We start from the raw sequence: 20,421 nt of genomic DNA, 5'->3' as shown, positions 1-20,421 counted from the left end.
TCCAACAGCCACTTTTAGGAGGCCACTAAGTTTCCTCACTGTTTGCTAGTATAATGGCTTAGTAACAATGAGTTTGAGTTTGCAATGCAGGCAGACGTGCTGCAAATATCTTTGCACTAGTGGGACAATACAGAAGTCCAACAGCCACATTTAGGATGCCACTAAGTTTCCTCAGTGTTTGCTTGTATAATGGCTTAGTAACAATGAGTTTGAGTGTGCAATGCAGGCAGACGTGCTGCAAATATCTTTGCACTAGTGGGACAATACAGAAGTCCAACAGCCACTTTTAGATTGCCACTAAGTTTCCTCAGTGTTTGCTAGTATAATGGCTTAGTAACAAATGAGTTTGAGTGTGCAATGCAGGCAGACGTGCTGCAAATATCTTTGCACTAGTGGGACAATACAGAAGTCCAACAGCCACTTTTAGGATGCCACTAAGTTTCCTCAGTGATTGCTAGTATAATGGCTTAGTAACAATGAGTTTGAGTGTGCAATGCAGGTAGACGTGCTGCAAATACCTTTGCACTAGTGGGACAATACAGAAGTCCAACAGCCACTTTTAGGATGCCACTAAGTTTCCTCAGTGTTTGCTAGTATAATGGCTTAGTAACAATGAGTTTGAGTGTGCAATGCAGGCAGACGTGCTGCAAATATCTTTGCACTAGTGGGACAATACAGAAGTCCAACAGCCACTTTTAGGATGCCACTAAGTTCACTCAGTGTTTGCTAGTATAATGGCTTAGTAACAAATGAGTTTGAGTGTGCAATGCAGGCAGACGTGCTGCAAATATCTTTGCACTAGTGGGACAATACAGAAGTCCAACAGCCACTTTTAGGATGCCACTAAGTTTCCTCAGTGTTTGCTAGTATAATGGCTTAGTAACAAATGAGTTTGAGTGTGCAATGCAGGCAGACGTGCTGCAAATATCTTTGCACTAGTGGGACAATACAGACGTCCAACAGCCACTTTTAGGATGCCACTAAGTTTCCTCAGTGTTTGCTAGTATAATGGCTTAGTAACAATGAGTTTGAGTGTGCAATGCAGGCAGACGTGCTGCAAATATCTTTGCACTAGTGGGACAATACAGAAGTCCAACAGCCACTTTTAGGATGCCACTAAGTTTCCTCAGTGTTTGATAGTATAATGGCTTAGTAACAAATGAGTTTGAGTGTGCAATGCAGGCAGACGTGCTGCAAATATCTTTGCACTAGTGGGACAATACAGAAGTCCAACAGCCACTTTTAGGATGCCACTAAGTTTCCTCAGTGTTTGCTAGTATAATGGCTTAGTAACAAATGAGTTTGAGTGTGCAATGCAGGCAGACGTGCTGCAAATATCTTTGCACTAGTGGGACAATACAGAAGTCCAACAGCCACTTTTAGGATGCCACTAAGTTTCCTCAGTGTTTGCTAGTATAATGGCTTAGTAACAAATGAGTTTGAGTGTGCAATGCAGGCAGACGTGCTGCAAATATCTTTGCACTAGTGGGACAATACAGACGTCCAACAGCCACTTTTAGGATGCCACTAAGTTTCCTCAGTGTTTGCTAGTATAATGGCTTAGTAACAATGAGTTTGAGTGTGCAATGCAGGCAGACGTGCTGCAAATATCTTTGCACTAGTGGGACAATACAGAAGTCCAACAGCCACTTTTAGGATGCCACTAAGTTTCCTCAGTGTTTGATAGTATAATGGCTTAGTAACAAATGAGTTTGAGTGTGCAATGCAGGCAGATGTGCTGCAAATATCTTTGCACTAGTGGGACAATACAGAAGTCCAACAGCCACTTTTAGGATGCCACTAAGTTTCCTCAGTGTTTGCTAGTATAATGGCTTAGTAACAAATGAGTTTGAGTGTGCAATGCAGGCAGACATGCTGCAAATATCTTTGCACTAGTGGGACAATACAGAAGTCCAACAGCCACTTTTAGGATGCCACTAAGTTTCCTCAGTGTTTGCTAGTATAATGGCTTAGTAACAATGAGTTTGAGTGTGCAATGCAGGCAGACGTGCTGCACATATCTTTGCACCAGTGGGACAATACAGAAGTCCAACAGCCACTTTTAGGATGCCACTAAGTTTCCTCAGTGTTTGCTAGTATAATGGCTTAGTAACAAATGAGTTTGAGTGTGCAATGCAGGCAGACATGCTGCAAATATCTTTGCACTAGTGGGACAATACAGAAGTCCAACAGCCACTTTTAGGATGCCACTAAGTTTCCTCAGTGTTTGAGAGTATAATGGCTTAGTAACAAATGAGTTTGAGTGTGCAATGCAGGCAGACGTCCTGCAAATATCTTTGCACTAGTGGGACAATACAGAAGTCCAACAGCCACTTTTAGGATGCCACTAAGTTTCCTCAGTGTTTGCTAGTATAATGGCTTAGTAACAAATGACTTTGAGTTTGCAATGCAGGCAGACGTGCTGCAAATATCTTTGCACTAGTGGGACAATACAGAAGTCCAACAGCCACGTTTAGGATGCCACTAAGTTTCCTCAGTGTTTGCTTGTATAATGGCTTAGTAACAATGAGTTTGAGTGTGCTATGCAGGCAGACATGCTGCAAATATCTTTGCACTAGTGGGACAATACAAAAGTCCAACAGCCACTTTTAGGATGCCACTAAGTTTCCTCAGTGTTTGCTAGTATAATGGCTTAGTAACAATGAGTTTTTGTGTGCAATGCAGGCAGACGTGCTGCAAATATCTTTGCACTAGTGGGACAATACAGAAGTCCAACAGCCACGTTTAGGATGCCACTAAGTTTCCTCAGTGTTTGCTAGTATAATGGCTTAGTAACAATGAGTTTTTGTGTGCAATGCAGGCAGACGTGCTGCACATATCTTTGCACCAGTGGGACAATACAGAAGTCCAACAGCCACTTTTAGGATGCCACTAAGTTTCCTCAGTGTTTGCTAGTATAATGGCTTAGTAACAAATGAGTTTGAGTGTGCAATGCAGGCAGACATGCTGCAAATATCTTTGCACTAGTGGGACAATACAGAAGTCCAACAGCCACTTTTAGGATGCCACTAAGTTTCCTCAGTGTTTGAGAGTATAATGGCTTAGTAACAAATGAGTTTGAGTGTGCAATGCAGGCAGACGTCCTGCAAATATCTTTGCACTAGTGGGACAATACAGAAGTCCAACAGCCACGTTTAGGATGCCACTAAGTTTCCTCAGTGTTTGCTTGTATAATGGCTTAGTAACAATGAGTTTGAGTGTGCTATGTAGGCAGACATGCTGCAAATATCTTTGCACTAGTGGGACAATAAAAAAGTCCAACAGCCACTTTTAGGATGCCACTAAGTTTCCTCAGTGTTTGCTAGTATAATGGCTTAGTAACAATGAGTTTTTGTGTGCAATGCAGGCAGACGTGCTGCAAATATCTTTGCACTAGTGGGACAATACAGAAGTCCAACAGCCACGTTTAGGATGCCACTAAGTTTCCTCAGTGTTTGCTAGTATAATGGCTTAGTAACAATGAGTTTGAGTGTGCAAAGGGCAGGAGGATACAGTGGCAGGGTTGTGGGTCTGGGTAGAGGAAAGGAAGCCTCCCTTTCTATCCCTCTTAATGGGGAAATGCAGCGAGGAAATCCCTGACCTTAGCTACACAGACGCTGTCATCTTGTGTAGCTGTTAAAATCTGTTTTCACGGCCCTGACTGTCACCTATGGCTCTGACCCTGCCGGTATTAGCCCTTACAAGGGCTGAAAGAAACTTCTATCCCTATTCTGTATAGCGCTGTGTATAGAGCGTACACAGCAGTATCGGAGACAGGAGCTACGCCAGCGGTGACTGACATCAAGACGCAGAAGGCAGATAATGGCGTGCTGGAGGAAAATGTCCGTTTTTATAATGCAGGGACATGTGACATGGACATCCTATCACACATGCCGTTGCTTCTCTGGCTAAAAGTCCACTTAGCTGTGTGTGTGTCTGGGATTGGCTGACATGCTGGCCCGCCCCACTACACGCGCGCGCTTTGGGAAGGAAGACAAGGAAAAAAAAAAAAATGGCGATCGCCATTATCCAAACAGCACTGATCTGAATGCGCTGTTTCCGCACACTATACACTGAAATTTCATAATAGTGTGAGTCACAGAGTGACTTACACTATTACAGCGGAAAGCCAGCTAATAATTAGCTTGTCTTTTTGCTGCTAGAACCGTTCTCGAACGTATCTAGAACTATCGAGCTTTAGCAAAAAGCTCGAGTTCTAGTTCGATCTAGAACAGCCCCCAAAATCACTCGAGCCGCGAACTGGAGAACCTCGAACCACGAACCGCGCTCAACTCTACTAATGAACCACTAACAGGAAGTTGATGTCACCAACCATTCCCATTTTATTTAGGTGTATCCATAGAAATGGCCCACCCTGTATATACAGAGCTCCTGTGTATAATGGCACTGATGATAATATTAGTGTTATTAGTATTGCGTTATTCTTGATCGTTATTGTAGTATTTTTCTGTCATTATGTGATGGTAATGTGTGGTCTGGTCATAGTGTGGTGGTATTTCTCTCTTGTATGTGGTATTATATGGTCATTATGTGGTCTGGTCATAGGGTCGCAATATTTCTCTTTTGCATGTGGAAATATTTGGTCACTATTTGGTCTGATTATGGTGTGGCGATATTTCTCTCTTGTATGTGCTTGTACTTGATCACCATGTAGTTGTAATATGTGGTTTGGTCATGATGTGGTGGTATTTCTCCCTTGTATGTGGTATTATTGGTCTTGGTATAGTAGATTGTGTTGTGTATGAAGGTCACTTTTTCTCTATATAAATAAGGGGAAGATTATTTCCAGTAGGGATTAAATACTTGAACATTTTCACCACTCCCTGTCCTGTGACCATTACACTTTTAGCAAATATGCACTTACAGAGGTTCTCAGTTGAAAACAAGTAATCACCTGTTCTAAGGCCATGTGCACATGTTGAGTTTTTTTGGAAAGTTTTTACGTATTTTTAAAACAAAATCGGGAGTGTTAAAATTAGTGGAAAAGTGTAATAGTAACACATGTGCGTTTTTCACCCACTCCCCGTTTTGGCTTACAAATACTGATGTAACATAATGATTAAATACTGAACTTGTGAATGTGGCCTAAAGATAAGTGATAACGTATTCATCAGTGGGGGGGTACAATTGCTAGGAACCGCACTGATTGGCAAAAAGTGAAACTTTTAACCCCATTAAAGTGGAGCTCATGTTCCACTCAACAACTGATCGATTCATTCCCTCTGAGTGCTGCACTTGTTTTTATGGGGCTGCCTCAAAGAGGATGAATGAATCTGTGGTCACACATCCAACCTGCCACTGTATCTAATCTAATCTAATCTAATCTAATGGGGCTAAGTGTCCTGTCAGGAATAAAAGTTTCACATTCTCCTGATGAGTTTCCACTGGTAGGATTCCACCAATTAATAAGTTATAACCTACCTGTCATGGTTTCGCTTCCCCGTCCACATGGCTAGGGGGCAGAGCCTTCTCCCAGGCCTTACTTCCGGAGCAAGGATACTTTAAATACCATCAGCTCGGGTGAACCAGCATCGGCTATAAGCTTAGTGCTGCATTGCCTGTGATTGCTGGTCCTGTAAGTATTATCCTGATCTATCTCCTCCCCGTGCCCTGGTTCTCTGTCTGTGTTCCATTCCCCTAGTCGTCCCTCCATTCCTCTGTCCCCTCTCCTACCTCCCCATTCGGTTGCTTCCTCTTGTACTGACCTCGGCCTGACCTCGACCCTGCTTCTGCTCATTCCTCCGGTCTTCCTTCTGCCCATACTGCCATACTTCCTCGTACGCCCCGCAGCTCTGCTCCCCAGCTGTGCTGTGAGGCAGTGTACTAGCACACACTATGTATCCACTTCCTGGTTCTTGTTGCTCCGTGTAGTGTCTTCTCCTGCAGAGCTCCAGCTCCCCCTGGTGGCAGCTTGACACTACCTAGCCTGTGGATTGGTGATAACATGTTTTCACCAAAGAACCCCTTTACTGCAAACTACTGTAATTGTACAACACAGTTATTTTGCACACTGTAAATGTGCAGGAGTCTCCTGTATTTTACAGTCGATGCTTCACTATAACGGAGACAGCGGCTAACAGACATTTGCATATGTTGTGAATTTGTCTTCAAATATGTATATGCACGTATGCCTGTATGTGTATGTATCTGTGTATGTGCGTGTCTGCGTGTACATGGGGCCCACTGAGACTCCTTCGCCCAGACCCTACAAAAAAATGGAGCCAGGCCTGCCAGAATCCAAATGTGAGTCGGAAATGCATCCAGGAATCTTGCCCATGCTGTTCTCATTCAGTTTCATCACTTTTCCATCCATTTCAGTAATTTTACAACCCTTCCAGACTTACTTTCAAGGTCCTCTAGATAACTATTTGAGCTTCCCATTGACTTGTATTAGGTCCATTATTCGGTATGAATACACAAATAATAGAAATTATTTAGCTCAAATAATCCAAATCCGAATATTTTAATATTCGCCCATCTCTATTAGACAGTTCCAAATTTTCAATGCAGTGGGTGGATCTGCTTTCCAATTCTAGCCCGACATAAGATGGATGGAGGAGCTTTTAAACCAGGATCTATGGGAGGGAGGGTAGTGGGGCAAATAAGGGGATAAATAGAGCAGATAGAGACAGTAAGACAGTAGGGGTCATTGGAGGTTTAGGGGGGCTGGGACATGCAAGGAAACTAGGGAGGCAAGGAGAAAAAATGTGTTAATAGTATTAAATGTCTACTGGTGAATGCAAGAAGTCTTGCAAACAAAATGAATGAATTGGAGACTCTTACGTCAACCAGGGATTATGATGTGGTGGGCATTACGGAAACCTGGCTGGATGAGAGCCGTGACTGGGTGACAAACGTAGAGGGCTATACTACATTCAGGAAGGACAGCAAAGATAAAAAAAGGTGGAGGGGTGTGTATATTTGTTAAATCTAACTTGAGATGTGTTCAATGACCACGTAGGGGAGAGTTGTGACAATGTAGAGTCAGTATGGCTAAATGTATATGGGGAGGGAAATAATGGAAAGCTGCTAATTGGGGTTTGCTATAAGACTCCTAACATACCTGAACAAGTAGAGGGTGAAATGCTGCAACAAATCAAAAAGGCAGCTAATAATAATCGGGTCCTTATTATGGAGGATTTCAACTATCTAGACATTCAGTGGGACATAGAATCTTTTGGTTGTGTTATAAGCTGTAACTTCTTATCTACAGTTCAAGACAATTACCTCTCTCATTTAATAGATGAACCAACAAGGGGAGATAATTTGTTAGATCTGGTCCTGTCAAATAGACCAGATACAATTTCAGATGTACAGGTCCGGGAGCACTTGGGGACTAGCGATTATAATATGGTTAGCGGCAAAGTAATATTCAATAGAACATTTGAAAGGGGAAATGCTAAAACCTGGAATTTTAGGAAACTAATTAACACAAATTAACGGAAAAGCTTAATTGTGTAGATTGGGACAATGTCATGGTAACTGTGGATACCGAAGATATGTGGTTTAAGGATATACTACTAGAGTCCTATAAAAAACTTATTCCCTCTGATAATAAAATATCCAGGAAAAAAAAGAAACCACTATGGATAAATAAGACAGTACAAAGTACAATAAAACAAAAGCAAGGGGAAAGGCCACTTTACACGCAGCGACATCGCTAGCGATGTCGCTGCCAATCGCACCCGCCCCCGTCGTTTGTGCGTCACGGGCAAATCGTTACCCGTGGTGCACAATATCGCTAATACCCGTCACACGTACTTACCTTTCAAGCGACGTCGCTGTGGCCGGCGAACTGCCTCTTTTCTAAGGGGGCGGTTTGTGCGGCACCACAGCGACATCACACGGCAGGCGTCCAATTGAAGCGGAGGGGCGGAGAGCAGCCGCAGGAAAGTTATGCCCACCTCCTTGCCGGAGGACGCAGGTACGGTATTGTTCGTCGGTCCTGGGGTGTCACACGTAGCGATGTGTCCTGCCTCAGGAATGACAAACAACCTGCGTCCAGAACAAGGAACGATATTTGGGAAATGGACGACGTGTCAACGATCAACGATTTGGTGAGTATTTTACATCATTAGCTGTCGCTCGTACGTGTCACACGCAACGACGTCACTAACGAGGCCGGATGTGCGTCACAAATTCCGTGACCCCAACGACATCTCGTTAGTGATGTCGTTGCGTGTAAAGCCCCCTGAATTCAAAATCTTGAAGGCTAAAAATACAGAAATAGCATTTCATAAATATAAAGATCTCAACAGGAAATGTAAAAAAAAATCAAGCTAGCAAACTTAGCTACTGAAAGAAAACTCGCCAAGGACTAGAGTTGAGCGCTGTTCGTGGTTCGAGGTGCGCCAGTTCGCGGTTCGAGTGATTTTGGGGGGTGTTCTAGATAGAACTCGAGCTTTTTGCTAAAAGCTTGACAATTCGAGTTACGTTCAAGAACGGTTCTATCAGCAAAAGCAAGGCTTTTTACAGCTACAGTGTGCAGGGAGCCATCGCTGGAAGCCTGCGATAAGCTGGTAACCAAGATAAATATCGGGTATCCAAGCAAAGCGCTTTGCTTGGTAACCCGATATTTACCCTGGTTACATGTGCAGGGAGCCGACACTTCCCCGCTCAGCTCCGCCCCCTCCTGCACTCGGCATGTACACACACACACTCACACTCACCTGTCCCCAGCCATGCAGTCCCCGGCACTGACGTCCTCAGCGCCACATGGCCCCGCTAGGCTCCACCCACTTCGTACTCCGCCTCCCGCACGCATGGCCCCGCTAGGCTCCACCCACTTCGTACTCCACATACACTACCACGCTTGGCTCCGCTCACCTGGCACTCCACACACATTACCCCGCTTGGCTCCGCCCACCTGGCACTCCGCACACATTACCCCATTTGGCTCCGCCCACCTGGCATTCTGCACACATTACCCCGCTTGGCTCCGCCCACCTGGAACTCCGCACACATTACCCCGCTTGGCTCCGCCCACCTGGCTCTCCGCGCACATTACCCCACTTGGCTCCACCCACCTGGCACTCCACACACATTACCCCACTTGGCTCCGCCCACCTGGCACTCCGCACACATTACCCCGCTTGGCTCCGCCCACCTGGCACTCCACACACATTACCCCGCTTAGCTCCACCCACCTGGAACTCTGCACACATTACCCCGCTTAGCTCCACCCACCTGGCACTCTGCACACATTACCTTGCTTAGCTCCACCCACCTGGCACTCCGCACACATTACCCCGCTTGGCTCCACCCACCTGGCACTCTGCACACATTACCCCGCTTGGCTTCACCCACCTGGCACTCCGCACACATTACCCCGCTTAGCTCCACCCACCTCCCACTCGGCACACATTATCCCGCTTAGCTCCACCCACCTCGCACTCGGCACACATTACCCCGCTTAGCTCCACCCACCTCGCACTCGGCACACATGGCCCCGCTCTGCTTACCTGCGGTGATGAAGTCACGCCCTCCCGACCTCAGCGCTGTCACTGTCCTCCATGGCCATTGCTTGTCACATGTCCTCCTCTTGCTGCCGACCCGAGACTGTGACTAGCGGTGACATCACAGGCTCCCGCGATACTTGGCTGTGAAGGCGGCGGTCATTAAAATCAGTGACAGGTCTGCAGTGCAGAAGATCCTCACCGCAGGTAATGTACCTCGCTCATGATAGCAGCACTTGTCATGCCCTGCAGTGACCTGGGCTGACCTATTGATGTTAGCTCAGGTCACTGCATTGCTCTCCCAGATAATGGGGAACATTCTGTTCTTCATTGACTGGGACATTGACTATGGCATGGATCGTCATGGGAACCCCTTTGATTACAGCAGACCAGGATTTGTTTTTCTTTCTAATAAATTGGTGAAAGAGGGAATGCTTTGGGGAGTCTATTTTTTTTTTTATTACTGACTGGGTTGGTGATGTCGGGTATCTGATAGACGCCTGACCTCACCAACCCCAGGGCTTGATGCCAGGTGACATTACACATCTGGTATTAACCCCATATATTACCCCGTTTGCCACTGCACCAGGGCACGGGATGAGCTGGGGCGAAGCACCAGGATTTGCGCATCTAATGGATGCGCCACTTCTGGGGCAGCTGCAGCCTACTATTTTTAGGCTGGGGAGAGTCCAATAACCATGGACCTCCCTAGTCTGAGAATATCAAACTCCAGCTGTCCGCTTTACCTTGGCTGGTAATCCAATTTTGGGGGGACCCCCACGTGTTTTTTTTTAATTACTTATTTAATTTAAAATAACAGCGTGGGGTGCCCTCAGTTTTGGATTACCAGCCAAAGTGAAGCTGTCAGCTGTGGTCTACAGGCTGCAGCCATCTGCTTTACCCTAGCTGGCAACAAAAATAGGGGGAACCCCACGTCATTTTTTTATATTTTTTTTTTTTTTTGGTAAATACAAGGCTAAGCACCCCTTAGTGCCACATGAAAGGCACCAAAGAGTGCAAAATTACAAAATGCAGGAGAGTGGGACATTATGTGTCTTTCTGCCATTATAATGACAGAAAAGACTGATATGAAGTGTACAAGCACAGGAAAATCACCAGAGCGCTCTACGCTGTGAAAAGCAGTAGAAAATGGCACTGGAGTGAACATGTGACCGCCTCATGTAGGTTGAAGGTATGGATCCTGGGTAAATTTATGTATTTTCCCTCCTTCAGTTTTTTTGCAGTACGCAAAAAAAACGGAAGGCGCACGGATGAAAAACAGATGACATACGGACCGTATACGGAACGGAAACGGATGCCACATGGATGCACCCGTGAAAAAAAAGGACCGTTTTTTGCGGACCACAAAAACGGATCGGTCGTGTGAATGTAGCCTTATTCTGATCTGCCGTTTATAAACAGCAGGCAGAAATAAGCGAATAGCGCCCCCCAGCGTCAGAAAATCTCCGGGGATTCATGGGGTAGTTGAGACCCTGGAGATCATGATTCTGGCCGGTTTTTCCGGTCCCCACTCTTGTGATCACCGGTATACAGTAAATGACAGCGCCGGTAAAAAATTATTTATCTCCCATCTGGCATGAACAAACATGTCAGATGGGAGATAAATCTCCTCCCCGGTCCCCTCCGGTCCCCTGGTGTAGCCAAAGTGCCCCCCCCGACCCTCTCTCAGAAATCCAAGATGGCCACGCGCACAGCAGCGCGCCGGCCGCATTCACCCTACTCCTCTGATTTCTGTCGCATGTGCCATGACACATGCGACAGAAAACTCCTCCCCAGGCCCTGCCAGGTCACCCCCTATAATCCCACCGGTGTTCCCCAGTGTCCCACGGTACCTGAGCAGCGTTGATCCCCCACGGCCCCCTCCTTCACAATAGACACTGCCGCATGCACAGAGTGGCTGTCAGCTCAGCTTCCTGTGTTCAGACACAGTGAGTGGCGGTAACCATGCATTTGTAAGCAACTGCAATGGCCTGCTCATGAGGTAAGGAACATAGTTAATCAGGAGAGCTTTACTACATTTCCAAATGAAGGTATTTGATTTTATAGTTGCCCTGCTAAACGACTACCAAACATGAGAGTCCGTTATACGCCACAAGAAAACATGTCTAAATAGCGAGCTCTATTGTTTAGTATTCATTCAGCTGAATAACTGGACTTAAAGGGTATTCGATCTCCAAGATCCTATCCCCAATATATAGTAGGTGGAATAGCAATAATATCAGCAAATACCAATATTTGGAAATGTAGAATAGTTCTCCTGATTAGGCATGCCCTTACCTCATGAGCAGGGCATTGCAGCTTTGGTAGCAACACTTACGACATAGACTCTGCTGCTGTGGACCCGGGGAGAGTGGGTGCAGATTCATTGCACCCACACTCCTCACATGGAGGGTCTGTATGCCTAGAAAATGGGGGATGCGTTCCCTGAGCGTGTCCCCCCCATATTCTAGATGGTCCAGAGTCATCGTGTACTTAAGCAAGCATTGTTGACCTTAGGGAGATCAACATATCCACTGCGGAGACACCATCACGTGTTTCTCAACGCAGTGATTCTAGAGCAACACCCCCTGGGAAGTATGCAAATAAGAAAGCCGCGGAGACACCATCACGTGTTTCTCAACGCTGCCAGGAAACTAGCCAGGTCTTTCACCGGTAAGGAACAACCATGGGAAGGGCAGTCTCCAGTCAAGGAGACCACCTATACCAAACATGGTATCCATCCACAGACAGCCGTTTCGGGGTATTTTCCCCTCATCAGTGTGGAGGAGGAATCTGGCTAGTGGGGGCAATGCCTAGTAAAAGACTACTTAAGCAAGCATTGTTGACCTTAGGGAGCTCAACATATCCACTGCGGAGACACCATCACGTGTTTCTCAACGCAGTGATTCTAGAGCAACACCCCCTGGGAAGTATGCAAATAAGAAAGCCATGGAGACACCATCACGTGTTTCTAAACGCTGCCAGGAAACTAGCCAGGTCTTTCACCGGGAAGGAACAACCATGTGAAGGGCAGTCTCCAGTCAAGGAGACCAACTATACCAAACATGGTATCCATCCACAGACAGCCGCTTCGGAGTATTTGCCCCTCATCAGTGTGGAGTAGGAATCAGAGTCATTGTGTAACCCCCTTATTTTTTTCCTCACAATAAATTGGTGAAAGAGGGAATGTTTTGGGGAGTGTTTTTTCAAATACATTTTTTTTTGTCTATTTTTTTTGTTAGTACTGACAGTTTGTGATGTCGGGTATCTGATAGACGCCATAACATCACAAACTGCTGGGCTTGATGTCAGGTGACCTTACAGCTAGTATCAACCCCATTTATTACCCCGTTTGCCACCGCACCAGGGCACGGGATGAGCTGGGATGAAGCGCCAGGATTGGCGCATCTAGTGGATGCGCCACTTCTAGGGCGCCTGCGGCCTGCTATTTTTAGGCTGTGAAATGCCAATAACTATGGATCTTCCCACCCTGAGAATACCAGACCACAGCTGTCCGCTTTACCTTGGCTGGTGATCCAATTTGGGGGGGACCCTACTATTTTTGTAATTATTATTTCTAAAATAATTATAAAAAAGAGCCTGGGGTGACCTCCACATTGGATCCCCAACCACGGTAAAGCTGCCAGCTGTGGTTTTCAGGCTACAGCCGTCTGCTTTACCCTAGCTGGCTATCAAAAATGGGGGGACCCAACGTCATTTTTTTTTAACTATTTTTTTTAAATAAAAAAAATAATGGGCTTCCCTGTATTTTGATTGCCAGCCAAGGTAACGCCAGGCAGATGGGGGTGGCAACCCGTAGCTGTCTGCTTTATCTGCGCTGAGAATCAAAAATACCGTGGAGCGCTACATCATTTTTTTTTAATGATTTATTTTTACAGCACTGTCATGTCAGGCAATCAAAATACAGGGAAGCCCATTTTTTTTTAGTTATTTAAATAAATAATAAAAAATATATATATATATATGGGCTCCTGCTGCATTTTTTGTATTGCTAGATAAGGGTAATCCAAGCAGCTACTGGCTGCTAACCGCCACTGCTTGGTGTTACCTTCACTGGCAATGGAAAATCCAGGGAAGCATTTTTTATTTTTTTTCCCAAAAAAACTAAAAAAAAAAAGGACGTGAGCTTCGCCATATTTTTGTATGCTAGCCAGGTACAGCAGGCAGGTATGGCTGCCCACAACCCCCAGCTGCCTATTTGTACCTGGCTGGGAACTAAAAATATAGGGAAGGCCTTATTTTAATTATTTCATGAATTTCATGAAATAATTAAAAAAAAAAAACGACGTGAGCTTCGCCCCATTTTTGTGTCCAGCCGGGTACAACTAGGCAGCTGGGGATTGGAATCCAGAGCACAGGTTAGCCCGAGGTTACTAGGCACCTCTGCTGCGAATTGCAGTTCGCAGCCGTCCCAGAAAATGGCGCTCTCATAGAAGCGCCAGCATCTGGCGCTGTATTCAACTCTTCCAGCAGCTCTGAAGGCGAGGGGCTTGCTGGGTAATAATGGGTTAATACTAGCTTTGTTTTACTAGCTAGTATTAAGCCAGAGATTCTTAATGTCAAGCACGTTTGACCCGGCCCCTAAGAATCTCCAATAAAGGGTTAAAAAAATGACACCACACAGAGAAAAAATACTTTAATAGAAATAAATACACAGACACATTAGAGACTCCATGTTTATTACTCCCTCTTACCCCTCCACGATCCATGATCTTCTGTCTTTCTCCTTCAGCCCATGCAGCTCTGCTACATCAGGCTTCACTGCATGGGAGAAAGACGCTGCTGCCCCGTGCAGAAATCACTCAGTGAGAGTGACCACAGGCTGCCGGCTGTTAGCGGTGACTTCACAGCCAGGTTGCCATAGCAACGGTGCTCCGATCACGTGATTCCCAGTGCCGCTATTCACCGGCTGTGACAGCCAGTCCTTGCATGTGGGCTGACTCTGTAAAGAGCGCCCCATGCAGGAACAGGGAGTCGTCCGTGTGCCAGAGCATCTCGCCAGTACACGGAGATACACAAACGATCACCGCGTACTGGAGAGATGCAGTGACAGGACCTAGGACAGGACATGACGTCTAGCCATGTGACCAGTCTGTAGCCAGTGAGATTATAGACACGTGACTGGTCACATGGCTATATTTACATCACGATAGGTCCTGCATCACTGCTGGTTACCGGGAAGATGCAGCGATTACCGATGGAAAAGCGGCGGGAGACAGAGTGCAGGACGGATCGCAGGTAAGTGTTATGGCAATGTTTATTAACTGTATGTGTATATTTATAATGTGTTTTTATGCGTTCATGATTGCCTCCCATTGTTTCCTATGGGGTTCAAGTGGTTCGCCAAACTCGAACGGGGCCTCCGTTCGGCGAACCAAGCTTGAGCCGAACCGCAACCGGTTCGCTCATCTCTACCAAGGACATTAAAATAAATCCCCAAATTTTTAATTAGTGTACTAATGCGAAAAGGAAAACAAAGGAAGGTATTGGCTCCTTATATAATAAGAAGTTAATTATAGAGGACAAAGAAAACGCTGAGACATTAAGCAGGCACTTCTTATCCGTGTTCACCAAGGAACTGACTGTTCCAGGGATCATTCAACAAGACAAAAATCAAAATTCACCACCTGATATAATTAATTTAATACAAGAAGAAGTATGCCTGCATCGGCGTAAATTAAAAACATTTACAAATCACCCGCACCACATATTATTAATCCACAAATATTGAGGGAGTTGAGCTCAGTAATTGACAGACCGGGTTGGTGCTTCAGGATTGGAGAATGGATTATGTGGTACCAATCTTAAAAGAAAGGTAAGAGTGTGGATCCAGGCAAATACTGTTCAGTAAGTCTGATATCACTAGTGTGAAAAGTTTTTGAGGGCATTTTAAGGAATGACACGCAAAAATATATTGCAGAAAATAATATAATAACTGACATGGCTTCATGAAAGATAAGTCGTGTCTAACCAACATGTTAGAGTTCTATGAGGAGGTAAGTGCAAATCTGGACATTGGTAATGCAGCTGATGTGATTTAATTGGACTTTGCAAAGGCATTTGATACTGTACCACATAATATCCTTATATTGAAGCTTCAGAAGCAGGGACTAGGGGAAACTATATGCAAATGGGTAGGTAATTGGTTAAAAGATAGGAAACAAACAATAGTCATAAATGGTATATTCTCTAAATGGGCTATAGTCAGCAGTGGGGTACCGCAGGGATCTGTGCTAGAACCTATTCTTTTAAATCTCTTTATTAATGACCTTGTTGATGGGATTGATAGTAAAGTGTCAGTCTTTGCTGATGACACCAAACTATGTAGGATATTAAAAACTGGCCTTGATAGTACAATATTACAAAACGATGTGGATAAGATGTCAGAATGGGCAGACACTTGGCAAATGAGATTTAATGTTGATAAATGTAAAGTAATGCACCTAGGAGAGAGTAATCCTATAGCTGCGCATACATTAAATGGAAGTAAACTCGGGACTACAGAACAGGAGAAGGACTTGGGTATTCTGGTTACAAGTAAGCTGACTAGCAGTACTCAATGTCAGGCAGCAGCTGCTAAAGCAAACAAGATATAAGGCTGTATAAAAAGAGAGATTAGATCCCGTGGTCCCAACGTATTGTTACCCCTTTATAAATCACATGTAAGGCCACATCTAGAATATGGGATCTAGTTTTGGGCTCCACATTTTAAAAAAGACGTTCAGAAGTTAAAGTCAGTTTAAAGGCAGGCAACTAGATTATTGCAAGGAATGGAAGGCCTCCCATATGAGGAGAGGTTAAAAAAGTCAGATTTGTTTAGCTTAGGAAAAAAGACGTCTCAGAGGAGATCTCATTTATATGTACTCATATAAATACATGTGTGGTCAATATAAAGGAAGGGCACATGACTTATTCCATCCAAAGACAATACCAAGGAGGACCAGTGGGCATTCACTGGAAGAAAAGTGATCCCGGCAGCTAAATAGGAAAGGGTTCTTTACAGTTAGAGCAGTCAGACTGTGGAATAACCTACCACAAAAGGTAGTAATGGCAGATACTATAACAGCTTTTAAAAAAGGGCTGGATGATTTCCTCACATAACATTGCTGGCTATAAATAACTTTATGACAAAATATATAATTGGTGGAGGAAGGCAGAACTAGATGGAACTAGGTATTTTTTTCAACCTATGTAACGATGTAACAGTTTAGAAGAAATGGTTGTTTGTTTCTTTAGCAGGCACCCTGCCGTAGGCTCTTTATTCTAGGTATCATGATGAGTGGAAATGAGAGAGTGAAGGAACGGCATCTTCCAAGGAGCGATGAGAAAAATAAAAAATCTTTATTCAAATCATTTTAAAAACACTAAAAAATTGCAGCATGTTAACACCTGATGCATTTCTGGCACACAAAAAGACGCCCTTAAACATAGTCTCCTATGACCAAGGGCGTCTTTTTGTGCGCCAGAAACGCGTCAGGTGTTAACATGCTGCAGTTTTTTTAGTGTTTTTAAAATGCTTTGAATAAAGATTTTTGATTTTACTCATCGCTCCTTGGAAGATGCCGTTCCTTAACTCCTACATTCTTACCTTTCTTGTCGACGCCTTACCAGAGGATCTGGCACCCATTTCCCATTTCATGGACTGAAACTGAAATTGCTACATACAGCATGCTGAGCTTCCACTTTTTTCTTTTGGTTTACTATCATGATGAGTGATAGCAGTTATCAATATTTATTGTGGAAAAACCCTTTTAGCCCCTCTTACCCAGCTAGAGTAATTACTTACTGTTCAGGTTTGTCTAGAGGCTTTGAACTATCCTTATTTTTTGAAGTCTTGACATATTTTTCAATTTTCTCCTGTTCTTCTGATACAGCTCTCTGTAAATTAAGAGAAAACCCAAATGTGAACATATGTTTTTTTAATCAAAACTAGAAACAAAAATGTAGAGTTTGTTTTCTTCCTTCCCTCACAGACCATCCTATTCCTTTTGGAGGCAATATTGTGGAAGCTGATTATTTTGGGGGCAGACAGGCATAGATTGTATATAGCTTAAAACAGGTGTCTCAAACACATGGCCCATGGGTTACATGCAGCCCCTGAGGCTGCTTCTAGCGGCCCATAGGCATATGGACCCCTTGAAGATCACGGCCGTTGCAGGGGATGCCGCTGTCAGCACTTTATTTCATTTGAATGAACTGCCAGTGAGACACAGAGAAACTCTCTGCAGCTATACCAGTGGCAGCATCCGGCCAATCACAAGCCAGCATCTGACATTGGCATATGACTTCAGCTGCTGGCCTTAGATTGGCCAGTGGCTGGCTTTGCTTTGGGGCTGCAGAGAGCTTCTCTGTGCAGTGCAAGCAATTCATTCAAATGAAATAAAGCGCTGACAGTGGTGTACCATGCACCGACCGTGATCATCAAGGGGTCTACATGCCTGCGGGCTGCAAGAAGCAGAAAGAAGGACACCAAGGGAAAGGAGGGCAGGTGCAAAGAATCTTTTTTTTTATTGTTTTTATTTTCTAAGTGTATAAGAAGAATGTCATATAAAAACAAATTACTACAGGATGGGACATTGCTACAAGAAGAGGGCTAGGAAAGGGGACATTACTACAAGAAGGGGACAAGGATAGGCAGATTACTACATGATGGAGACAAGGATTGGCAAATTACTACAGGATGAGGACAAGGATATTCCCATTACTACAGGATGGGGACAAGGATAGTCACATTACTACAGGAGAAAGGATGGGCACATTACTACAAGAAGGGGACCAGTATGAACACATTACTACAAAAGGTGGAGAAGGATGGGCATATTACTACAAGAAGAGGTCCAAGATGGACATATTACCACAAGAAGGGGAGAAGGATGGGCACATTACTACGAGAAGGTGACCAGCATAAGCATATTACTACAAGAGGGGAACCATCATAGGCACATTACTACAAGACGGGGACCAGGATGGGGCCCATTAATATAAGACGGAGAAAAAGATGGACACCTACCAACAAATCTACAAGAAGGGGACCAGGATGAGTCACATTAGTACAAGAGGAGGAGCAGGATGGGGTATATTAATACATGAAGGGGACAAGGATGGGCACATTACTACAAGGGGACAAAGATGGGCACATTAATACAAGATGAGGACCAGAATAGGCACATTACTAGAGGATGGTCACAAGGATGGGCACATTAATACAAGACGGGGACAAGAATTGGCAGATTTCTATAGGATGGTGACAAGGATCGGCACATTAATACATGATTGGTACAAGGATGGGGCATATTTCTACAGCATGGGGACCAAGATGCGCACATTACTAAAATATGGGGCAAGGATGAGCAAATTACTACAGTATGGAAACAAGAATGGGGCACATACCTGCAGAATAGGGACAAGGATGGGTACATTACTACAGGGTGAGGACCAGTATGGGTATATTACTACAGGATAAGGATGAGGACAATACAACAGGATGGGGACCAGGATGGATATATTACTACAAGATGTGGACAAGGATGGGCACATTACTACAGGATAAGGACCATGATGGAGACAGTACTACAAGATGGGGACAAGGATGGGCACATTACTACAGGATAAGGACCATGATGGTCACATTACTGCAAGATGGGGACAAGGATGAGCACATTACTACAGGATGAAACCAAGGATGGGGCACATTACTACAGGATGGGGACAAGGATGGGGACATTTCTACAGAATGAGGACCAGGATGGGTACATTACTACAGGATGACGACCAGGGTGAAGACATTACTACAGGAAGGGGACCAGGATGGAGACATTACTACAGGATAGGGACCATGATGAGCACATTACTACAGGATGGAAACAAGAATCGGGCACATTACTATGGAATGGGGACAAGGATGGGTATGTTTCTACAGGATGAGGAGCAGGATGGGTACATTACTACAGGATAACAACCAGGGTGAAGAGATTACTACAGGAAAGGGACCAGGATGGAGACAATACTACATGATAGGGACCATGATAGGCACATTGCTACAAGATGTGGACAATGATGGGGCACATTACTACAGGATGTGGACAAGGATGAGAATATTGCTACAGGATGAGGACATTACCACAGGTTAGTAATTTTACCACAAGATGAGGACCATGATGACCCATTACTACAAGATGAGTACCAGGATGGGCCCATTACTACAAGAAGAGGAACAGTATGGGGCACATTACTACAAGGGAAAGAGGATGGGGGGCATTACTACAAGATGAGGACCCCATGGGAAAATTACAACAAGATGTTGGTCAAAAATACTATATGGTGCTAATATTACTTACAAGTGTGGCATATAATGTAAATTAATGTAAAAAAAAAAAAAAGACCTGTCACCAAAATGAGCAACTTATTTTAGCTTTTTTTTATTAATTTTAAAAATAAAATAAAAAAACACCTCTTGTAATATAATTAGTCTACATGTTTGTTTTATTAAAAACAGTCTGTGAAAAATGGACAGTACATGGATAACATCTGAGTGCTGTCTGATCTTTTAACAGAGCTAAACATTTGCATTGGTGAGTTTTATTTAAGACTTAACCCAAAATTGTACAAGTCTCCATGATTTTTTTTGTGGACGACGAATAATTAGTGTCATGATCGAGGTCGGTATCTGTCTTGGCTGTGTTCCAGCCTTGGCCTGATCATGTCAAGGGTTAACAATCCTCTGTCTCCTTCCTGTTCCCAGGACACTATATCTGGCCACACCTCCCTTTGTGCTTTGCCAGTTATATTCTATGCTTTCGGCGTGTGTAGCTGGCTCTGGTGATTTCCTGATCTGTCCTATCGCATTCCTGTGATCCCCTACCTGTGTTTGTTTACCTACTTTCAGCCCCTACATCCTACCTTATCTCCTTTTGTAGTTTGATTT

The 20,421-nt window shown here is 44.5% G+C and overlaps 1 protein-coding gene across 2 annotated transcripts in view; it reads right to left on the bottom strand.

The window, feature by feature from the left end:
• FMN2 (formin 2) overlaps positions 1 to 20,421 on the bottom strand; it is a 2,161,480-nt gene that overhangs the window by 1,374,728 nt on the left and 766,331 nt on the right. For both annotated transcript variants that reach the window (XM_075339745.1, XM_075339746.1), the window contains one exon: positions 17,284 to 17,375. In XM_075339745.1, the coding sequence (XP_075195860.1) occupies positions 17,284 to 17,375 (92 nt within the window). The remainder of the gene's footprint in view (positions 1 to 17,283; positions 17,376 to 20,421) is intronic.

The sequence above is a fragment of the Anomaloglossus baeobatrachus genome, chromosome 3 (assembly GCF_048569485.1).
Source record: "Anomaloglossus baeobatrachus isolate aAnoBae1 chromosome 3, aAnoBae1.hap1, whole genome shotgun sequence".
NCBI lineage: Eukaryota > Metazoa > Chordata > Amphibia > Anura > Aromobatidae > Anomaloglossus > Anomaloglossus baeobatrachus.
Note: the sequence above shows the minus strand (reverse complement) of the source record. Positions and strands in the feature narration are given on the sequence as shown.